General features: G+C 40.4%; 1 protein-coding gene across 1 annotated transcript in view; it reads right to left on the bottom strand.

Moving 5' to 3' along the window:
• The window catches only part of ATRN (attractin), a 155,089-nt gene that overhangs the window by 29,959 nt on the left and 104,304 nt on the right, over window positions 1–20,826 (bottom strand). The window contains exons 25-26 of the mRNA XM_052780838.1: window positions 13,744–13,805; window positions 2,431–2,509 (exon numbers count right to left, since the gene is read on the bottom strand). Coding sequence (XP_052636798.1) covers window positions 2,431–2,509; window positions 13,744–13,805 — 141 coding nt within the window. The remainder of the gene's footprint in view (window positions 1–2,430; window positions 2,510–13,743; window positions 13,806–20,826) is intronic.

Below are 20,826 nucleotides of genomic sequence, written 5' to 3'. Positions count from 1 at the left end.
AAATCTAAAAGTCACACGTTTCAAAGCCATCTTCAGAACAACAAATGGATAAACTTGAGTACACTTAAAACTTGCAGTATTGTATCAATCATTATTTTAACTACTAATGTTTAAAGGGAGCCTTGATAGGATTTATTGAGAGTCTGAATAAAAAAAAAAAAATCCTGCAAGCTATAAAATCATCTTAGATAATATCAAAAAGTCAAAGAACTTTTGGGCAGCCTTTTGTTTCTGGAGACTGTCTTTATTAGTGTATCTAATAATGGCATGGCAAATATTTAAAAGAGTTTCCTCAAGTTTTACAAGTATTTCTAACAAAAGAGGAATGGAATAGCAGAGATCTATGAACTACAAGATAGAGTCACTAGATGCAAAGAAGGAGCAAAACAAGTAACAGCAAAAGACAGGAATCTGCCAGGAAAAGAACAGGCTGATGAACTGCCCGTCAAATAGCCACACGTGTACACTGAGTTTAGACTAAAACACAGCAGTCTGTTGCTAGTACTCCAGCTTTTTTCCTTAAAACATGCGTCAGACTGAAAGTAACTTAATTTATAGAGACATTTTTCATTTAGGCCACTGCTAAAATATTTTAACTGAGCTCCAAAGCACGGTATTTACTGCTCAGTCTATATTCCTCATACATTCCTAGATAACATTTAACCCCAGGAGCCAACAGGGAACGTTACGCTGACTCCAGCTTACTTTCCTGCCAAGAAAATGAGAAGGAAAAAACCAGCCGCCCTAGTCAAAATTTATCTACCTTTAGAGAATATGGAAAAACCTCAAAGACTTATATTATTTCAAAGATTAAGGGTTATCTGTTTGAAAACCACTGAGTATATTATGCATTTGAGTTCACTAGTAAGAGTAAAAACATCTGAAGCAGAAAGAGGAAGAAGAGGAAAAGAGTTATCAGACATCATCCTGCTTTATTATTAGAAAGGAGATCTTTCAGATTAAATAAATTTATACTATTCCCACTACTGCACTGGAGTACAACCAGATACAGATATTCCAAAGATATGCAAGAAATGGGCACTTGCAAAGAATTTCAGCACTGTAAAAATTAATCCCCATAATACTCTTGATCAACTACTACATAAGAATAAAATACCCTTGAATAGAACAGTTACACGGCTGGGTGCCTGCAACTGCCGAGAGCTTCATCCCAGCAGGACAGCTGGGAGGAAAATCTATGGGAATGGGCAGATTTCACCCTAAAATCCAAAAGAGGGTAGAAACACAGTTCACTCCTTAGGAAAAGACATCTGGTCTTGGGTGATGACATATAGACACTTACATATAGAAACTCACCTGAATAAAGTCTGGCTTCTCTCATTTTGCATACAAGTAAACAAATTGCACAAGACAAAGCTCCTAAAAATAATCCCAGGTGCAGGCCAGCCTAAACTCTGCTATATTTGTACATTATACAGGGCTCTGCTTTCCACGGTTTTAGTGCTTTCCACAGCAAGAAAACCGCAGGAACATGTGGTCGTCTGCCTTGCAGCACACAGGACTTGCTTCTCTACACGGGTCTACTATACATTTCTGCATTTGTGCTTAAAAATGCGAAATAAGGACACATTCTTTATGTTATTGAGGGGCAGCACATTGGCCATCCTACCTCGGTCACCCTGCGTGCTTTGGGTGTAACATGAAATTAGCTTCAATTGAGAAGCAGGAAAAAAGGGTGGTGAAAAAAAAAAAATAATCACCAAATGCATCAGGTATAATAAACAAGGAGGAACTATAGTTTGGGGAGTATAAAGCACACATTTTTTTTTACGTGCTGCAAACAAGAAAGAGTTGGGACGCTGGTATGGTCCATGGCTACGTGAAGAGGAGAAAGCTCTGGCACTAGAAGTTGCCTTTTTAAGTAGCACACTACAGCTTTCCAAATCGTGGGTAGCTTCTCCCACCCTTCTCTTATACTACTATGTTCCAGAGGGAAAAGAAAAAAAAAAAAACAAAAAACAAACCCAAAACCAACCACCCCAAAACATTTAGATAAGCTTTTAATTTGAAAATGGGTATTAGCCTGGTTTTTAACAGATTAAAGCGGGAGCTAATGTGGTTCAGAGGTTCAGCGCAGAAACTTCCTCTTTTGAAACAGATGTAAAGAATCTCCTAATTTGCGGTTTGTATTTACGCTTCTAGAAACCGAGTTCTGGGAACACAGGACATTCACCCCTATTTTTTTGTGCTTCACAGAAACTGCAGCATCAGGATACTAAAATAGCATCATTTGTCACTGAAACTGTAATCGACTGTACACTATTATAAATCCCCAAACAGAAGCATTTATAGATTAGTGGAGCTTATCCTTAACTGAAGGTTAATGCTATGCATATGTGAATAAATACAAGAGAGAACAACTATAAAAAAAGTCATTTAAGAGATAGCATTCAATTTTGTCATTTCAACCTCTCTTCGTCGCGATGCCCAGCAACTTTGTTTAATCTTCCAAACCACAGCTGCCACCAGGAGCAAAGACAGGAAACAACTGTAAAGGAAAAAAAATAAAAATAGTTTATTGTCCTTGTTCATAACATAACGGCAGCTGAAAAACTCTAGCAAATCAAAAAAACTAGACTAAATGGTCATATAATACTTAGAGGTACTATGACGGAAGATAATACAGCAGTGCAAAGTGTTTTCCACAGTTCAGTGCTCATGACGCCTGGTGAGGAATGATGTACATCTATTTTCACAGAAAACTTGTTCCAAAGTTACCTATTTGACCTCCTTACACGACATCCACCGATTTTCACCAGGAAATTGGAACAGTAAGGCCGAAAGATTTAATCAAATTGGAAAAGCTAGTATTGACTATCTTTGGCAATACTTAAAGTGAGAGGATAACCCAAAAAAGAAAAGCCTTGAAAAAAGCAGAGAAAATTGATTAAGTGTATAGTAGTTGGATCCTTTTTAACTGGCTGTTGCAGAACTATAGGCATTTCTTGATTTCCTCAAATCTATATTGCTTTCCTTAAATCTAAAGAGGAGAAAAGGATGAATAGATTTATCAGCTGCTAGGGAAAATGCAAAGAAGCAGATTTAACAAAAAGTAGTTACAATAATAATAATAATAATAATAAAAGCCGACTTTATTGACAGTTATGATATTATCACACTGAATACTTAATGAGCAACTTCAAGGCAAGCAAGCTTTCTAAGATGAAAATTTTTCCGTTTGTACATCTGAACCCCAGTGAAAGCCTCTCTTATCAAGCACCGCACTGACGGGGAAGAGAAAATGTCTCCAAACCTCCTTCCCCGTGCTCTAGCGTATATTTAAAGTGAGCACTTAAAGGAAGATTAACCAGAATAGATGACTTATTTCCTAAAGCGTACTATTTACGCCGACCGCTGTGCTCTGTATGCTTGAACAGGGATTTCTGTTGAAGGGGGAACTGGCGTGCCCCTCTCCCTGCCTCTGGGCACGGCTCGGTTCTCGCCGTTCTGGGGCTCCCAATGGAGACCCACAGCCACACAAGAAAGACTACAGTGGGAGAAAGACTGTGACCGCTCAATATTCCCTGCCTTCGAAAACAAATCCAGCCCTGCTTCCAAAAATCAATCCTTTCTGCAGATGCCCAAATTTCTTATTTCCAAACAACGCTGTGGTTTCCACCGTGCTCTCCCATCCTCCTCATACAAACGTCCACGACGCCGATGATGACCTCTTCTACTTGGACATGAAGCCACTGTTGCACTGCTGACCGAAAAAACCCAGCTTATGATGATGGATGGCATCTCATCTCACCCCACCGGTTCCCTGCTGTTCCCTCTCTTCGTAAATGCCGTGCCGTTTGCCTCATACGAGCTGTGAGGGGCCGCAGATTTTGTCCTGAAGCACTACTTCAGCAACTGGGAATCCTACTTTACAGCGCAAATTCTTTAGCAGAGAGTAATGCAAAGACGTGGAAATTTATCATTAAGAAAAGGACAGACAGCAGGAACCATTCCCCGAGATGCAGAAGGAGGAGAGCCTGTTCCTGATTACATATCACTATCCATAGCCTATATATTATGAAAACTGCGTGTGATCGAGCACCAAACGCTCAAGGAGCAGCCATTAGGCAATGTGATTATATTTTTCAAGCTTAGATATGTACAGAAATATGTTTTACTATCATATAGGATACGATATTAAAAAATTGGCACTTGTGTGACTTCAGCATTAAAACATCTGCACAGCTTTTAAAGACTCCTACGGTGCCTATTTTTTTATAAATTTAAGCAGGATCATGGAGAGATTTGTTTGCCCTTTTTCATTTTAAGAAGTATGTATTCCAAATCACTTCCCCCACATTTTCTCTAAATGTTAAAATCTGACATCATTTCACTGTAAAAGCCTGGCCATTTTTCTGCAAACACAAACAGTTTAGACAAGCCCTTTTAACGGCTATTTCATTTTCCTTTTTGAGAGGTACTGGTTTATTACTGACTTTTGCAGTAAAAAACAACGTGCTCCCATTAACTAGTAAAGCGTATACATTAAATCTTCAATTGCTATTTTGGTAAAGAAGCTAACATGCATTATTGATGATTAAGGATTTCATACCTTCAGCTTTCCCTTTCTTTCCCGAAGCTCCCTGCCACTGTATTAAGCGCAATAGCAGACGATTCGTACCACCTGGGAACAGTATTTCTCTCCTGGACAAGGTCACATTTGGACTAGATGGATTTTCCCTTTCGCCACACCTGAACAGGAGCAAGTGAATGATGGACTGGCAAAATTTTCGAGTGCCCACATTTATCTTGGGACTCCTGTTAGCTCCCCACGGCATGAATGCCACCACACTTACTCAATGGCTTTGGTAAGCTTTTTTTTTCTTCTTTAAGCTCCCTTTTCCTCAAAGAAACCTAAAGTCTTTCTAAGGTGCAACGTTTGCTTTATCTCTGAGGCCCAAGGAGGACAGTGCTCCCTGAAGAGAAAAAAAAATCCAAAATGTATTCATGCAAAACCAGCACAGCTAAGACCATGAGCTAAATCTTTGGTCTGCTTTGTTTTCAGTAACATCTTAACATCAATGTACAAACAGAGGGTGGAAATAAAACAAAATCTTCAAGGCAGCGGGGAAAACTGTTCCTGGCTCCACATATAATTCAACCATGAAAACAACAATATTCAAAACATCTGCAGGAGTCCCTAGGACAGGCTGCAAAAGTGCAACGCCTGCCAAGCAATCGCGTTCACGTCGTGACTCCAGCGAGAAGTCTCGTCTCAGGATAAAGCATTTTCGATGCAGCTTAGGGGCAATGCCTACTGCCACGGCTCGTCCGAGTCTACCTCCTCGATACCCCTTTATTTGGGGAAAGGAGATGGACGTCCAAAGGGCAGAGGAAAAAGGTCAGATGGTTCTTCAATCTCCAGCACCTCTGTGTTATAAAGACCCATTTCAGAGAAATTTACATTCAGGAGGTGTTTCTCGGGAGGTCAGGCATACAGATGAAGCTGTTCTGTGCCATGCACAACCAGCAAAGTGAATGAGATCTCCACCTTTCTGTAGGTGACCCTTAATTCACATGTGTCTTAAGAGACAGCACCAGAAACATACACACCAAACCGAAGATACATGTCAAAACATGCTGAACTCCTATGAGGATGGCTCCTTTTTAGGAAAAACGTGACCTCAGCGAGTTGTAAACGCCAGGGATGGACCTCTTATTTTTGGTTGATTTGAACACGACATCTCCCTACATATTCATTTACGCCCTTGGAGAAGAAAGCTAGAGTGGTTCACCTTGATCCTTATATTAAATCCCCTTTCCAAAATGCAACATTGCACAAGATCGTATGTGCCACAGTCTTTCGTGGGTTTCTCTTGCCTGCCTCACTTCTGGCACCACAGCCAAGACTTTCTGAAGAAAGCACAGAAAGGAATTAACAATTAAGGACTAATAAAAACTCCTTCTAAAACACTCACCACAGTACCCTGTATTTCAGAGGAACAGCACCATACATCTTTGTACCGTCACAAGGAGGCAGCAAATACCCACAAAAGCTATAAAATCACTAAGGAAATATATTTTCCCCCTTGCACTACCTCCCCTTGGCAGCACTCGGGGAGGAATAAAAGGCAGCGCTTGCTTGCTGGGCTGCAGTCCATCACCTGCTGGAAGAGCCCTGGGGGTAGAGCAAAGTCAAGATCTATCTGCTGGTTTTACTCAGCCTAAACCATCCTGAAATAAGTTAAAAAGACCTATCCTCATACCAGTAGCTTTAAAGAAGCTTTTTTTTTTTTTCCATACCTTCTCTTGGAAAGCAACTGTGTAAATATGGAAGCAGTGGAAAGAAACAGCTGCATGGAACGAGAGCCGTGTTGGAAAATGATTTGGAGTAAATGTCTACGGTTAGCAGAGTCCTGGTCAAATGCCACGCTCTGCCCTGCTTTCTCCCGAACAGCCTCAGCGATCTTTCTGCCAGCTATGAATATCCACCCGTTTCCAAATGGCTTTAAAAATAAACCTTCGCTGCAGGACTTGCTTTACCTTCTCCTTCTGTTTCTTTCTCCTCCAAAAATAATAGCCCACCAAGAGCCTCCTTCATCCTCAAAATCCACACTGTTCATTCAAGTCTCCCCTCTACACCTCCCCCCATCTCAAACAACGCTTTTGTATTGTTTTTCCTCATCTAGCTCTCTGAAGAGAAGGTAGAGGGGACAGAAAAGTTCTTGGGCTTGTAACATCCCAGCGCAGTCTTGCAAATGTCACGTACAGGCGAAGCAGCGCAACCAGTAGCTGTACCTGAACTATCAGCTGCTGGATTTCCATTTTCCTAAGGCCAATGATGAGTCCAGTCTGAGAGCAGTTCGATTTTTCCAAGAGAAAATGAGGAAACCAGAAAACTCAGACGTGAAGGAAAAAGAGCCACCTGGAGACTTCTAACACCCCCGGAGAGTTTTTCACCCCAGGGAAATTTGAACACGACTCCTCACTGGGGTCAGGTTCTACCAAACGCAGCTTTCGTTGGCCTACGCAAGTTATAAAACTTTATACTTACGCAGCATAAATCTTGCAATACAGGGAGAAGTTACATTTACATTTTATGGACAATATTCTATTTGATAAATAGCTTAAGTAATTCTTAATTATTTACTAGATTATCTAAGTACAATAAATGAGCAACATGGTTGTAAGTAATCTCCCCTCAGCTGGCCTTAACATGTGCATTAATAGTTAGCTCATAAGCCTTCGGCGCTCTTTATACCACAGGGTATTCCCACCCTGACACAAAAATCTGAACTTAAAACACCTTGTCTGGTTTTATTCTGTACTCTAAGCTCCTTTTCATAGCAGAAAGGATATCCTCTCCGCTCGAGGTATCCTTAAAGCTCTTCAAGCAAGTACACTTTCATTTTTAAATGGCTGGAAAACTTCATCAGCACTTTGATATGATGCATTCTCACGAGGAGAGAAGAAAATCCATCTGGCGTATTAGGGCCCAATTATTAAACTCTCCTACAATGTTTATCAACATCAGAATTGCTAGTAAAAAATGGCAGTTTTAAATGCCAAAATATACAGCGGCTTCAATACTAATATGCTTTAACATATATAGGTCACTTAATAATTTCAGAAAGCACTGCAATGATTACTAGAAACACATCCCAAATTATTTTGATGAATTGGAAGCTATTTAAGTGCTATTTAAAAGTACATTTTAATATGCTGGAGAGTTATAGGACACATTTTTAAGTACTCGATGCATTAAACCTCAAAATAATTGGAACAAGTACATAATGCTGAAGCAGTGCACTGGGTTTGCACAGTTGGCCTTTGCCAAACAGCTATCTGCAGCCAACAGCAAACCACCAGATCTGACCTACAGATTAATGACTTTATCTTTCCGCTGAAGATGGCACCGAGGTTTAACAAGCCACAACCCATCTTGTTTGCGGCAGGTGGTACTATTTTTCTTTTGTGTCCGTTTTAAAAAATCTACCTACCGGCTAGCACAACCAATCTGACACCCTGTAAAATGGTGGCAGCTTCCATAAACACAAGATCGGTCTAACTAGAGGTTTGAGGTCTTTTGGGAAAGCAGGTATTAATGTGTTTGTTTGGTTTTTTTTTTATTTGTTTTTGTTTTGCTTTTTAGGGTTCAGGTTTGCAAGTCCTTCTGTGCTATCACAAAAGGCGTAACATCAAATAAAGGAAAGAAGTCATCTTGCAGGTCTAGAAGATGGAGCTTTAAGTAAACACAGCAAAAATCATGGGACACGTGATGAAACTGGAATGGAAATCACTGTTATTTTGATGTGTATTTTGAAGGGTTTTCCTTCATACTATTTTCAGGCAGGAGAACAAGCTACTCCGAAGGCAGGGACATCCGAGCAGGCTGTAGCTATGAGCGGGCCCAGGGACCAAGCATGGTGTTGGCCCTGTAGACTCCTTCCATTGCCAGTTCTCCTCCTCTTGTAGTCTCTGCACTAACCTGGTCATCTTGTCAAGTCAACTCATGAGAAATACCCAAATGAGTTACAGTCGGTGATCCGTGGAGAGCTATATGGCTCACCCTAAAGTGGACACCTACGTCTGGTAACTGAACCGCTCTTTGGTGTCCATCACCTCCACTGACTAGGAGAAGAACTCCGACAACACACACAGAAACCTAAATAAAGGTATCAAAGCTATAAACTAAATCCCACTCAACAAAGGTTTAAAAACCCAAAGTGCTTGTATCACACCCCAAACCACTACGTTGTCACAGGAGACTTTAGAGGCCAAAAGCATAAATGAGCAGAGATAACGATGGGACTAATTAATGGAGGAGAGACCAAATGGCCTCACTGCTCTGGTCCACATGTGACCATTGTGGAGGGTGAAGTAAGGAGTGATGAGGACAACATGGAAAGAAGGAAGTCATGGATGCTGAAACTGTTAAAACTTCATCTTGTTAGAACTAGTGTGAAGATATTCCCAAGCTCTTCCTTTTCCTCAAAAAAATACGAGGGGGGGGGGGGGGCAGGGAGGCAATTCAGACTGTATTTTAGGCACACATTTAGTACTGCCATTTATGCTGCAGTAAGAAATTATTTAATAAGCAAAAAGAGTAAATAAAATATCTGCAGCACAGCTCCAGATTTGAATTATTGCAACAGGCCATTCCCACTTACTGAAAACACTGGGCAAATGCTTACAGCCAGGAAAAATAATATACAGCACATTAAACCATCTGCCTGACTGTTGTACAGAGACAAATACCACTCCCTCTAAAGTCTTCCTGAGGAACAAGTCCAATTATTTGCACCAAACTAAAATTACACTCTCTGATATTCAGACCTTAGTAAAGGCACATGAGGTTTCATATGCCACCGTGAAAACACAAAACCAGCAACTTTTGTTCCGTTTGTGAAATACACCCGTTTCTCTAATAATCACTGTAAGACTACGACGGGACTAGAGGGAGTCAGCATTGAACACCCCAGAAGGATGTTTCAAGGGCAGATATGAAAGATGAGACATACAGCAGTCAAGAAATGGGGTGAACTGTGCACACGAGGTCATAGAAGTGCAGTAGAAGACATCAGAGGTCTATGGTAAATCAGTGTAACAAAGCTCATAGAACAGAATTGTAGAATCACAGAATGGTTTGGGTTGGAAGGGATCTTTTAAGGTCATCTAGTCCAACCCCCCCCTGCAGCGAGCAGGGACATCTTCAACTCGATCAGGTTGCTCAGAGCCCCGTCCAGCCTGACCTTGGATGTTTCCAGGGATGGGGCATCGACCACCTCTCTGGGCAGCCTGTGCCAGTGCCTCACCAACCTCATCCTGAAAAATTTCTTCCCTATATCTAGTCCAAATCTACCCTGGTTTAGTTTAAAACCATTACCCCTTGTCCTATTGCTACAGGCCCTACTAAAAAGTCTGTCTCCATCTTTCTTGTAAGCCCCCTTTAAGTATTGAAAGGCTGCAATAAGGTTTCCCCGGAACCTTCTCCAGGCTGAAGGTGATTATAGTTAACAAAGCCTCAGAGAAAAATGGATTATACCCATTCACACTCTCACACCCACAAATGCCAAATGTATTGGCCAGCTGGTTTGGCCAACATCACTTGCACCCCACACAGAGGACAAGGGATGCTGGTTGTCAGGTCCTCACCACATCTAGTCTCTTTCCTAAAGACAGCAAACCTGGTTTCTAGGGTTTATAGGTCTTTTATACGCTGTAAGGCTCAACAGCATCCTTGGCAGGACCATTTGGCTTCAGTTTTGTCCACTTCACGCTTCTGATCTTTTAGGCAAGTCTGTTGGTCAATACCTCCATCTCCTCATTTTGAGTTTCTTGGGGCTGCTGCACTAGGAAAAGGAACGGCAGCGGTGATGTGCTGTGACCTTGCTGCCACCCTCCTAGTTTTGGAGCAAGAGATCTCCTCCTGACTAGTTGCAGGGCTACCAGCACGATCCTCGACTGCTTTACAGCCAACTGTGTCACCAGTTTGAATACAAGCCATGCTTTCAACTCTTGTTCTGCTGTTTCTTACACATCCTTATTTCATTCGAACCATTCTTAATAGGCCTCTTATAAATCTCTACGGAACTGGCCAATAAAGCAGAGAAGCACAGAAGAAATACAGGTGCACTTTTTTTTTAAAAATAGAAGAAAGAAAAAGGATTACTGGTGAGCGCTATGAGTTTAGAAGGCCAAATATTCAAAATAATAAATATTTTCACATCATCTGCATGCAAAAGTACACTGGTGAGAAATACGTATTACAGATAGGTGTGGTGGCATGCACAGATTTTTTGGAAGACAAGGAAGCACAGATGCTAATAAAGATGTTTACTAGATACTGTCAAAATAGCTCAAACTACCTGCTGAAAGACAACAGCAAGATGTGTAAATTAAAGAGCTATGTTATGAAAAGCAGAGGAGGAAACAGAAAAAAAAACGCAGTTTGCTTGCAATTCATTTAGCTTTGCAAAGGTTAACAACGGTTAGAATATCATTTCTCCCATGGCTCCAATTATAATTCAATATTAATGACCCCGTAACTTCACTGTTCTACCCAACCTTTACCCACTGACATTTTCTTAGCTTAAAATAAAACGTTAACGTGTTGCAAAATAAAATAAAGGTAACATACAGCCACGCACCTGACTTCATGCTGAACACCGACTCCAGAAGGAGCTCGGAAAGTCTAACAGCACCTCGAAACATGAGGCGCGCACCCCTCTGACCCACAGTAGCCCAGCTCTTAAATGAAATGGAAAACAAATCCAGCAGTCACGTCTCGTACTGCTCCGCGCTGCCTGATGTTGTTTAAATGCACGGCCAGGTTCCTGGCTTCTCTGGAACGTTGTGTGCCTCATACAGTCAGTCCAGCCTGTGATACCCCATAAATTCAGCAGTGCTGGAGTCTGGCAACCCAGCTTGCACTCCAGTGCCCGCTGGAGGGGCTGAGTTGACCTAAATCATCACCAGCGTCAGCGGTGAGACTGAAAATCTAAAGCCCGTTTCCCTGTACGGTTCTCTGTGCAGCTCAAGGCACAGCTGTTTCTTCCAGCAGCAGGGCAGAAGCCCACGTTGAGGATGGGGTTACAATGAAATGGAGAAGGTGCCTTCTAGAAGATGGAAACGTGCCACAACGTCAGCAGCACAGAAAAACTTCCAAAATTGCCTGCAGAATGGCAAAATGAAGCAAGACCCTTGAACGTGCTAGCAGAAAGCAATTCTAAACATCCATTTGCCAGAACAAGGTCTCTTTTTTTGTCCATTACGCTCAAACAATCGATAAGTATCTCAGTTTTCGAGTCGGAGGTGGCCTGTATCGTATCTCAAAGGTGGTTTTACCAACTGTCTTTAGGCTCTGCAGAAAGCATTTTCATTGCTTCTACTTAGTGTGCAAATTTTCAGCCAACTGTATCTCATTAACATCACAGGGGGCTATCAGATATTACTTATTTATGGTCTAACTTGGATTCAACTGTAATTATGAAATGCACCCTCGAGCATTAAAAATGCAAGCGTTTCAATAGCTTCCCCTACAAAGAGAAGAGATGAATCATGCTGTTCTAATACACTGGTTATTTAGCGAGTTATAGGGACTGTAAAATATACTGGGAGAGGAACTTAGCAGTAGTTACAGTTAAAGAATTGAAGAATTTTTAATGCATTATAAATGCTTAGCTGGAAAACACCAATAAACCGTCTTCTCCCAAACACACACGTTATTATTCCTCTGGCATGTTAGGACGTTAAATAATATTGCAACATTACTTCTTAAGGAGATCCATGCAATAGCAGGGAGGGAGGGAAGGAAAATCACTGTTGACTATCCTCCATCTGCCTAACTTCTGGACATGTATTTTCAGCTACGCGTGCTCACTAAGATACATAACGCACATATCTTCTGCTTCAAACTGTGATTCTCTCCCAGTAATGGAACTGGAGGAATCACTCATATTGAAGAGTTTTGAACTCTCATCCGCAGGTGGGTCTGGGTCTGTAAAGAACTAATGGATAGTTTTTAAAGCGAGGATTGATCTCATGCCATTAAAACTAAGGAACCAACTGCTTCCCTCTTCATTCTCCTTAAAAGTAATTAGCCTGCCACAAAGATTTTTATGGAAGACCTTGACTGTGATGGATTCAGCAGAACAAATGCTGAAGTCTGATCCAGGAGTAAACACTTACTCCATACCAATGGAAGCAAGGTGGTGCTTCAAGCCTGCTTTTTACCTGGGATTGCATTAAAGCACACTCCACTCTGTAAAAGCTATGTACTAAAAAAAAAAAAAAAAATTATATAAACCACTTGTCTGAAGGACCCATCTGGAGCTCCTTGCTTTAATTAAATTTAGCATGAAATCTAAAGCAAGATATTATTCCCACTGCTCATTTTAAAGTGGGCATAATATTGCCTACTTTAAAACAGGTTGTAAGATCTGGAGTACTGTTTACTCCATGTATATCCCTCCTGGGGGAGTTCTCCTTATTGATCAAGTATTGGTTTATATTTGTGGAATATTAACAGTTCCTAAAATAGAGGGTAACACATTAGATTTTGAAACCTTAAAAGAGATGGCCTGCTATGCTTTGGGAAACGTTTAACCTCTTTGTTAGGGTTCGACTTTTTTGGAGGATGGAAGAAGAAACAAGTATTGAAATTGCTTCTGTTGTTTCCAACTCCCAGGGAATCATTAATTCACTTCACACTAAGAAATGAACTCTGCCAAGCAGTTCACGAAGGACAGAAGGCTATTTGGCTTCAATTGTGTTGAAACGTATGTTTGCATTTAACTTGACAGATTTTCAGAGTTCAGTTTAAAACCAAAAGGTGCCACCTAAAGAGTTTGAAATTAGTCCGTGCTTAACTCTTTGCAAAATCACTTCCTTAATTTATGATTCATGTCTGACTATGTGTGAATGTCTGCAATTTCTGTAAGTCATACATTATTTGTGTGATGTAGTAACTCAGATGAAGTCTTCTATGCCATTTTAAAAGTAACTTCTCCATTTCGAAAAGCCTCCCCCACCCCCAGCGTCCCCTCCCCTGCATGCACAGGACAAGACAGATTTGCGAAGATGGGCAGACAGTTTTCTTGACATATGTCCTAATTAAATACTTTAAACATAGCAGAGATTTCCATTTTTTAGGCTGTGATGTTAAGCAGGATGTTCAATTAAAAAAACCCAAACAACAAAAACCCAAACACTATACTGAAAAACAAAACCCAAAGATCTTTCCTCAAGAAGAAACATTTAGGTGTCTTAAATGAAAAGTACCTGAAAAATGTCACAAAGAACTGTACCAGGTCCATAAAGTTGCTGTGTTGTGAGAATGCAATCTGCAAAAGAAAAGCAAATGCTTTCTATTACTTACTGAAAAGAAAATTCATGTTTAAGATGCATTGCTGCTGGGATCAACAAATTACAATGAAATATGTCTTCACTTCAGTCAATTAACATTTTTGAACACTGTTTTGAAAAAGCACTGAAATATTCTGAGGCAAAAGAAAACAAAATATTAACTTCACATTATTTTGAAATCATATATCCGAGAAATGAATCTAAACAGGTAACATCTCTCCCAACAATATTCAAGGAATAGTCTTCAGTGCACATTAACTACCTTGGAGAAAACGCTAGTTCAAAAAGTCAGAACACAGAAGTTTCACAGAGCTAAAAATAGAGCATCTTTAATTATTGTATACACAGCAACCCAAAGTACAACATTTAAAAGCTCAAAATGCATGCTCCTATTCAAGCAACATTCGTACATCAAAATCTCCTTGAATAAGTAACTTACACCAAGAGCAGCAAAAAGGCATGAAACACAGAAGATAATAGATACTGTAAAAACAGCTATGGCATTCATCTGAACTCACTTTCCTGCAATCCACTCAAACTGCAAAGAAAAGTGAAAAACAACCGAGTATTTTGGACAAAAAACAGAGGGAAGAAGCGAACAGGAAATTGGGAGGTGGTTAGAGGCAAAAGGAAAGATTAGGGAGCCCGGTTAAAAATAACAAAGCAGAGGGGAGGCAAGCCAACAGCAAGGCAACTTCGGCAATGTTCAGGATCAGAAGTTCTTTCCAGGTACCTCCTATTTCCTCAGACTATCAATCTCAGCACCACAACAGGACATTAACTCTTTCATGAAGTAACTGAATTTATTTCAAAACTCAACTGCAACCTGCACTTGCAAAAGCTTTCCATGGATATTAAATTCACTTAAGGCGTCATCTGTTGGTTTTTTTCCCTTAATTAACTGCATGTTATGGTACCTTTAGCATAAACACAAATGTCTCCTCCCAGCAATAGTTGCATTCCAAAAATCATGAATATATGCAAAATGAGTTATTGCTTAGATTTCTGTTGCTCTAGAATACCTTCTGTTATCATATTTGCTTTAAATATCCATTGTAACTTGGTACAGAAGCTGACCAAAATAATTTTCTTATAAATCTGTTGAAATGCTCTTAAGTTGAAAGCTCCTTTACAGTGCATAACTTCTCTTTTGCTGGAAAGCTAACTCGAAACCTGCAGACCAGATGCCTGTGACCTCAGTATTACCGCCTACAAAAGACAAGAAAACACACAGTGTCTTGCTGATTTTTTCCTTATAATGTGCTTCCCAATAAGTTTCTGATTAGAAAAAGAGAGTGAGTATGATTTCACTTTTTATTTTAAAACTCAGTGCATGGCAACTGGGGTGGTTTTATATTTGCATAACTATTCTGGCATTTCTTCAAGGCAAAGAATTTTCTTACTAAAATATCACATCCCAAAATACAAACGTGTAATACATCCAGTATATAGAAATATGATCTGAGAATAACTATGATGCTGACTAACTATAAAAGATGCATTTCAAAGCAAAGACCTTATTATGTATCAACAGCTTACATTTAAAAATCCTTCTGCAGAAAAACAAAATTAAAAGCACAAAGAAATCATCAAGGGGCCAGTCCTCTGCAGACAATCATTAGGACCAGTTTCTGTGATGGAAACCAAAGCTTGCTCCAAGTAGAAGAAGAAACAACTATCTGCTAATTTCAAAAAGGGGCAGATTCTACAAAAGATTAATGAGACCACAAACTAATCTCTAAACTGTTACCAGAGAAGGGCTTCTCATTTTCTGATAATAAAAGTGTAGGAAAAAAAATAAAACAGAGAAGGAAAATTTGGGTTTGTTTCACACAAAAGCACTAGAAATGCTTTACCAGTGGTGGTTCTTTTGCCTACCTGGTGGAGCTATTCTCTTGCAAAGACCAACTGGGGATCTGTACGTCATGCACATAATTAAAAAAAAAGCCTAGGTTGGTTTCTGCAATTTACTTCTCACAAGCTGAAAACACTTTATGCTATTAAACCTGACCAATCTGTGTCACAGGCAATTTAGTATCATAATTGTTAATGGTTTGCTTACTTAGAGCTTAATTTCCCCTAATATAATCTGTTCCTAGGACTTAATTAATTCAGTTCCACAGAAAGTTTGGTTAGAAATAGCTGTTAAAAGTAGACTGTTCATTCTGGATATAGGAAAAATATGACACAAATTTCTTAGCAGTATAGATTTTTAATTAAGTTTAAATGACAGTAGAAGATTCATTTATCCATTCTCAAAAAACTAATTTTGTACCAAAGGAATAAGCAGTGTAACTGCAGGAAACCACCATGTATCTCGTGCTGGGGACTGGGAGAGCCTCCTCCAGGTACAGAGCAGAACTTCAGCTCTGCTGCAAAATCAAACTGCCACTTCCATAACATACGTGTCCTTCAGAGATGTTTTATATTAAGTTCTTATGAATAATGCAGTATCCTTAAGTAGTTAAGATTAAAACAGATCAGAAAATTAATTACATTCATTCCAGAGATTATTATAAAGCTTGTGTTTATCTGATCTGAAAAGGTACCTGAAAAAGCACACCAATCACGCTTTTCCTAATGCCACACCGTTTGAAGTATCCAAAAAATTTGGCTGCTTTCCAGATAAACGAAAATAGCTAGCTATATGGACTGATAAAAATGTATAATTAAGAGCTTTACTTTCTTTATCATTTGATTAGCATAAAATATTAAGCCAAGAACAAAATACGGCTACCTCTAACCAGCCAAAAACATCTCAAAAGTGCACCAGTTGTGAAATCAGTACAAACACATTTCAAAGAAGTTAACGGCAAAGTACTTAGCCACAAAATATTCTGAGTAAAGGAAAAGCAATTTGAACTCAATTGACATTTCAGTAACAGTTGGTATTTCAAACCCAACATACTTCTGGAGTTGAACTACAGCCTGTGACTGATATAAATTTTGACAAACAAATTGGGACGATTACATACCAGGAATTGGTTTGCGTTAGTACCCGAGTTTGTGCTTCAAGAGAAAAGAAACTTGAGAATAATTTCAAGAGAATAACTTTGTACAAAAATGGGTCCAGCTGACTCTCAGTCAACTTCGTAGTTTGAAACAAGTTCACCTTAAGCCTGTAAATGCAACCATATCTGAAGTTATTTAAGCCTCCATTCTTTTGATTTACAAGTGCTTTGAACTCATTAAAAAGTACTTGAATTTCACATACCACTAAGAAAAATTAGTATCACCAACCCAATGAGAAATTCTATAGAAGTATTTTTTTTTTCATTAAATACAGCAAGAAACAAATTTAGTAACTCCTCTCACTTATGTGTAATAAACAGATTTACAGATAAATCACCACAACGTAACTCCTTCCATTTGTGCTGGAAGTCACTGTTATTTTGGAGATATAGAAGCCAAACTATTAGTCACAATGGGGATGGGACAAATCTCTCTCCAAACCCAAATAATTTCTAATGTTATACATAATATTAGTACTCCTAATCTAAACTTGTTAACTGAAGAACTGCTAATGTACTGAAGAACATTTCAAGTATGGCATTTTCATAACATAATTTGATACATTTGGGGCATCTAAATGCTTGAGAAAACACAAACACAGAAGACATCGTTTCTACAACTTTTCTTTCCCTGCTAACAATTCAGGATTATTACATGCCGTATTTTTGCCTTTCTCCACTACTGTATAAAGTGACTCAATTCCCATCAGTGCTGCCTTTTCTTTCCAACCCTACTTCATATATTAGGGATGAGAAAAAGGGAAATTGGAAATGATATTTTGAACAGGACACACTCCTAGAATAGAATTGTAAGGAGAGAAAACTAAAAGTCTAATTAACTTATGAAACCAGAGAAGTACAACAGAGAAGGCGCACCGTGAAGAAGCCTACTGGAGTTTGGTGCTTGCTGTGAATTCAGAAGAAATCAAAAGGTCCCTACTGCTAGATCCATTAACCTCACCTAGCAGGTGGGAGAACACTACAGCACTCGTGTTTTGAAAGTCTACGGGACCACACAGCACTGAAAACCACAGAAATTAAGAGATTTCAGGCTGCTTTGCTTCTTATTTAAATACAGCTCCAGCACCAAAGTTAACGAACAAAAAAGCACCACATAAGACAAAGGCTAGAAGCTCCAAGGGCTTCCAAAGAGATAAAGCCAACAGCCAAACAAGCAGCAGATGACATTTATGTACATCTGCCTCCACTGCCACCTCAGCACCTCCAGTGTCTCTCTCTCTCTCTTTTTTTTTTTTTTTTTTTTTTTTTTTAAATATGGTTAGAGGCAAGGATTCAATCTGACCTTGGAGAATACAGACAACAGTAACAGGATGCCGTGGCCTGAATGCTGAGTGCCTGCACTTCTGTCAAAGGACCAGCTGAAAAACAAATGTTTTTTAAGTATTCCTGAGCGACGCCAAAGTCATCAAAACATTCATTTTGCCCTCTGTGATAGTGATGGGGGGAAAGACTGCTCTTCTGCTCAAGAGAAACATCGTTCCCCGTTTCAGTTCTCCTTTAAACACGAATACAACATGCTCTAGCGAAGCACGTGGCAGAAAACACATATTGTTCTTGGTGCTCTCCACTCAACGGGAGCAGCGAGCCAACTCCAACAGCCTCGGCGGCGAGGTTTTAGGAAAAACCGCGCCAATCGAGCAATCCAGCTCCACCACCTAAAAGGTGGTCTCGGCTCTGCCACGTGCTGCTGCTGCTGGTGCACGTGTTCTGTGAACTTCTTTAATGAGCCAAGGCAAGTCGTTAAGCCAGCAGAGAGCTAACGGTAGGAATGCAGGGCTTTTTGCTGGTGTTTTTGAGCTGACCCTGCTCACCGAGGGATGAGGCAAACTCAGCAGCAACCCAAGGGAGGAGCAGGGCAAGATGACCCTTTTCAGGCAGGTGGCTCTCAAATCGTCTCCGCGATGTTAGGTCCCAGGATAACTTTTTGGAAAGAAGCATCTGTTCACCTCTGCGGATGAGATTTATGGGATTCAGACACAGATTAAGACATCTAAATATAGGAACACAGAGGTATATGCCTATCGCCCTTTTACGCTCAATGGAAACCTCATCTGCGATTCAGTCGGCCAGTGTAGGTGTCTAGTAGAGGATTACCTGAACAGTTCCATATCTAGGTCTCCATCTACAAGGGGACCTTAAACACCCGAGGCACACGAAGACATCTGTTTGTAGACTCCTACATTTAGAAGGTTTCAATTTCCACGCTGCACCCTCGCCCTTGGTTTCAGGGATGTACTAGAAGCTCCATTCGTTGCCTAAATAGGGGTAACATATTGCCATTCTTCTGCCCTAAAACATCTCCCCCGGCGTCCAGCTGCTGCTCCAGAAGGGTATGAGCCTCCGAGAGGTCCCACGTCCTATCCGCCGTCCTCACGGCACTACACGGCCGCGTTCGGGCATCGGCTATCGCACCACACTGCCGGACTGAATGCAGCTAAGTTTGTGGTAAGGCACACAGACATTGGACCAGATGCTGAGCAACAAAAAAGAAGTGGCCCACTGATTTATTAAATCTACTTTCAGTGTCAAGAAGCGCAGAGAGACTGGAAACTGGGTCAGCATGCCCCAGTGCTAAAAGCTTAGATGATTCAGTGAAAATGACGGAAAAACTCAAATCCAGGATTCGAGCTTACAAGAACCACTTTGCCTTCCGCTCGCAAAACTCTCTGATGTGGTAGTAAGCTTAAACGTAGACCTTAATTTTTCTAAGTCTGAGCCAGAGTGGCAAAGCGTAGGAAAAGATCACGCTATAAGCCTGATAAGCAGGTTAAACAGCCTGCAACCCTGTTCTCCCTACCCCAAAATACAAATCTGCAAACTTGACTAGGATGAATCAGATAAATTCAGGCTGTAGGAGCCTTGGAAGACAACTAAATCCAGTCAGAAACCTGACCAACATGTCCCAACATTAGGATATCAGTACAGAGGGAATGTCTCATTATTATAATTATTTCTACCTTTCAGATGGGGCCATGGAGTAAACCACAAAGTACAGAAGAGCAGGCTAAGTCAAGACCACCCGTCCTCTGCGTTAATGTTGCGTATCACACCGGGAAGGAATAAGCTCACTAATACCTGCTCTTTCTTTACTTCTTTGCATTATGGTAGATCTTGGAGACAACGAACGTGGGCTACCACCTCACAAAATGTTAGAGAACAAAAACATTATATTTGTAATCTAGGTATAAAAGGTAACAGGCAAATGCAGTAGGATGATTGATTGCTGAAAGAAGCCATGATCTTCTTGAAAATAACCTAACAAATCCCGTTCTAATTGTTGGTGCTCTAGAAGGTGAACATATACCAGCTTTGTTTCGGGAGCCTTGTGTCACAGTATCCTAAAAAACAGTTTCTTTTTGCGTGCAAGGGGATCAGTTGCCCTCCATCCATCTTCACCTGGAAAAGGGTTGATTAGCATTATGCCCTGTCTCAGTCAAGACCCAAACTGTTTGCATTCAGATATACCAAGTACAGTTTGGCAATTTAACAAATGGATAATGGAATACAAATTTCAGTGAATGAAGACATTTGACAGTGAAATGTGGATGCTGAATCTCCAAAAGGGAAGAGAAGCATTACAACTCCTTGCCTCTGTGCAGGGTTAATGTTCAGTTAAGCACAGAACAAGACACCTACTCTGAAAAAAAAAAAAAAAAAAAAAAAAAGATACTTGCATCCCTAAGGGAACCAAGGGAAGCTTGTTTTAGACCATCATTTCACCACCATTTTAACCCTCCCATACCTGCAGCTGGTGCCCAAGTGTGCATCCATTCTCTCCCTTTAACCATTTGTTCCCGTATTCCCCATTACCCAGCAAGAACGTACACTGTATTTGCAGCTGTATAGTAAATCAGATCCCACAGCCCACTGCAGCTGAAAACTAATCTTTGCTGAGCCAGATTTCAAGTTGGATCCATACGGCGGTCACAGTCACTGCACCACTGTGCGGTGTGATGCCACACCACGG

Source organism: Harpia harpyja, chromosome 2 (assembly GCF_026419915.1).
Source record: "Harpia harpyja isolate bHarHar1 chromosome 2, bHarHar1 primary haplotype, whole genome shotgun sequence".
Classification (NCBI taxonomy): domain Eukaryota; kingdom Metazoa; phylum Chordata; class Aves; order Accipitriformes; family Accipitridae; genus Harpia; species Harpia harpyja.
This window is presented reverse-complemented; position numbering and strand designations above follow the sequence as displayed.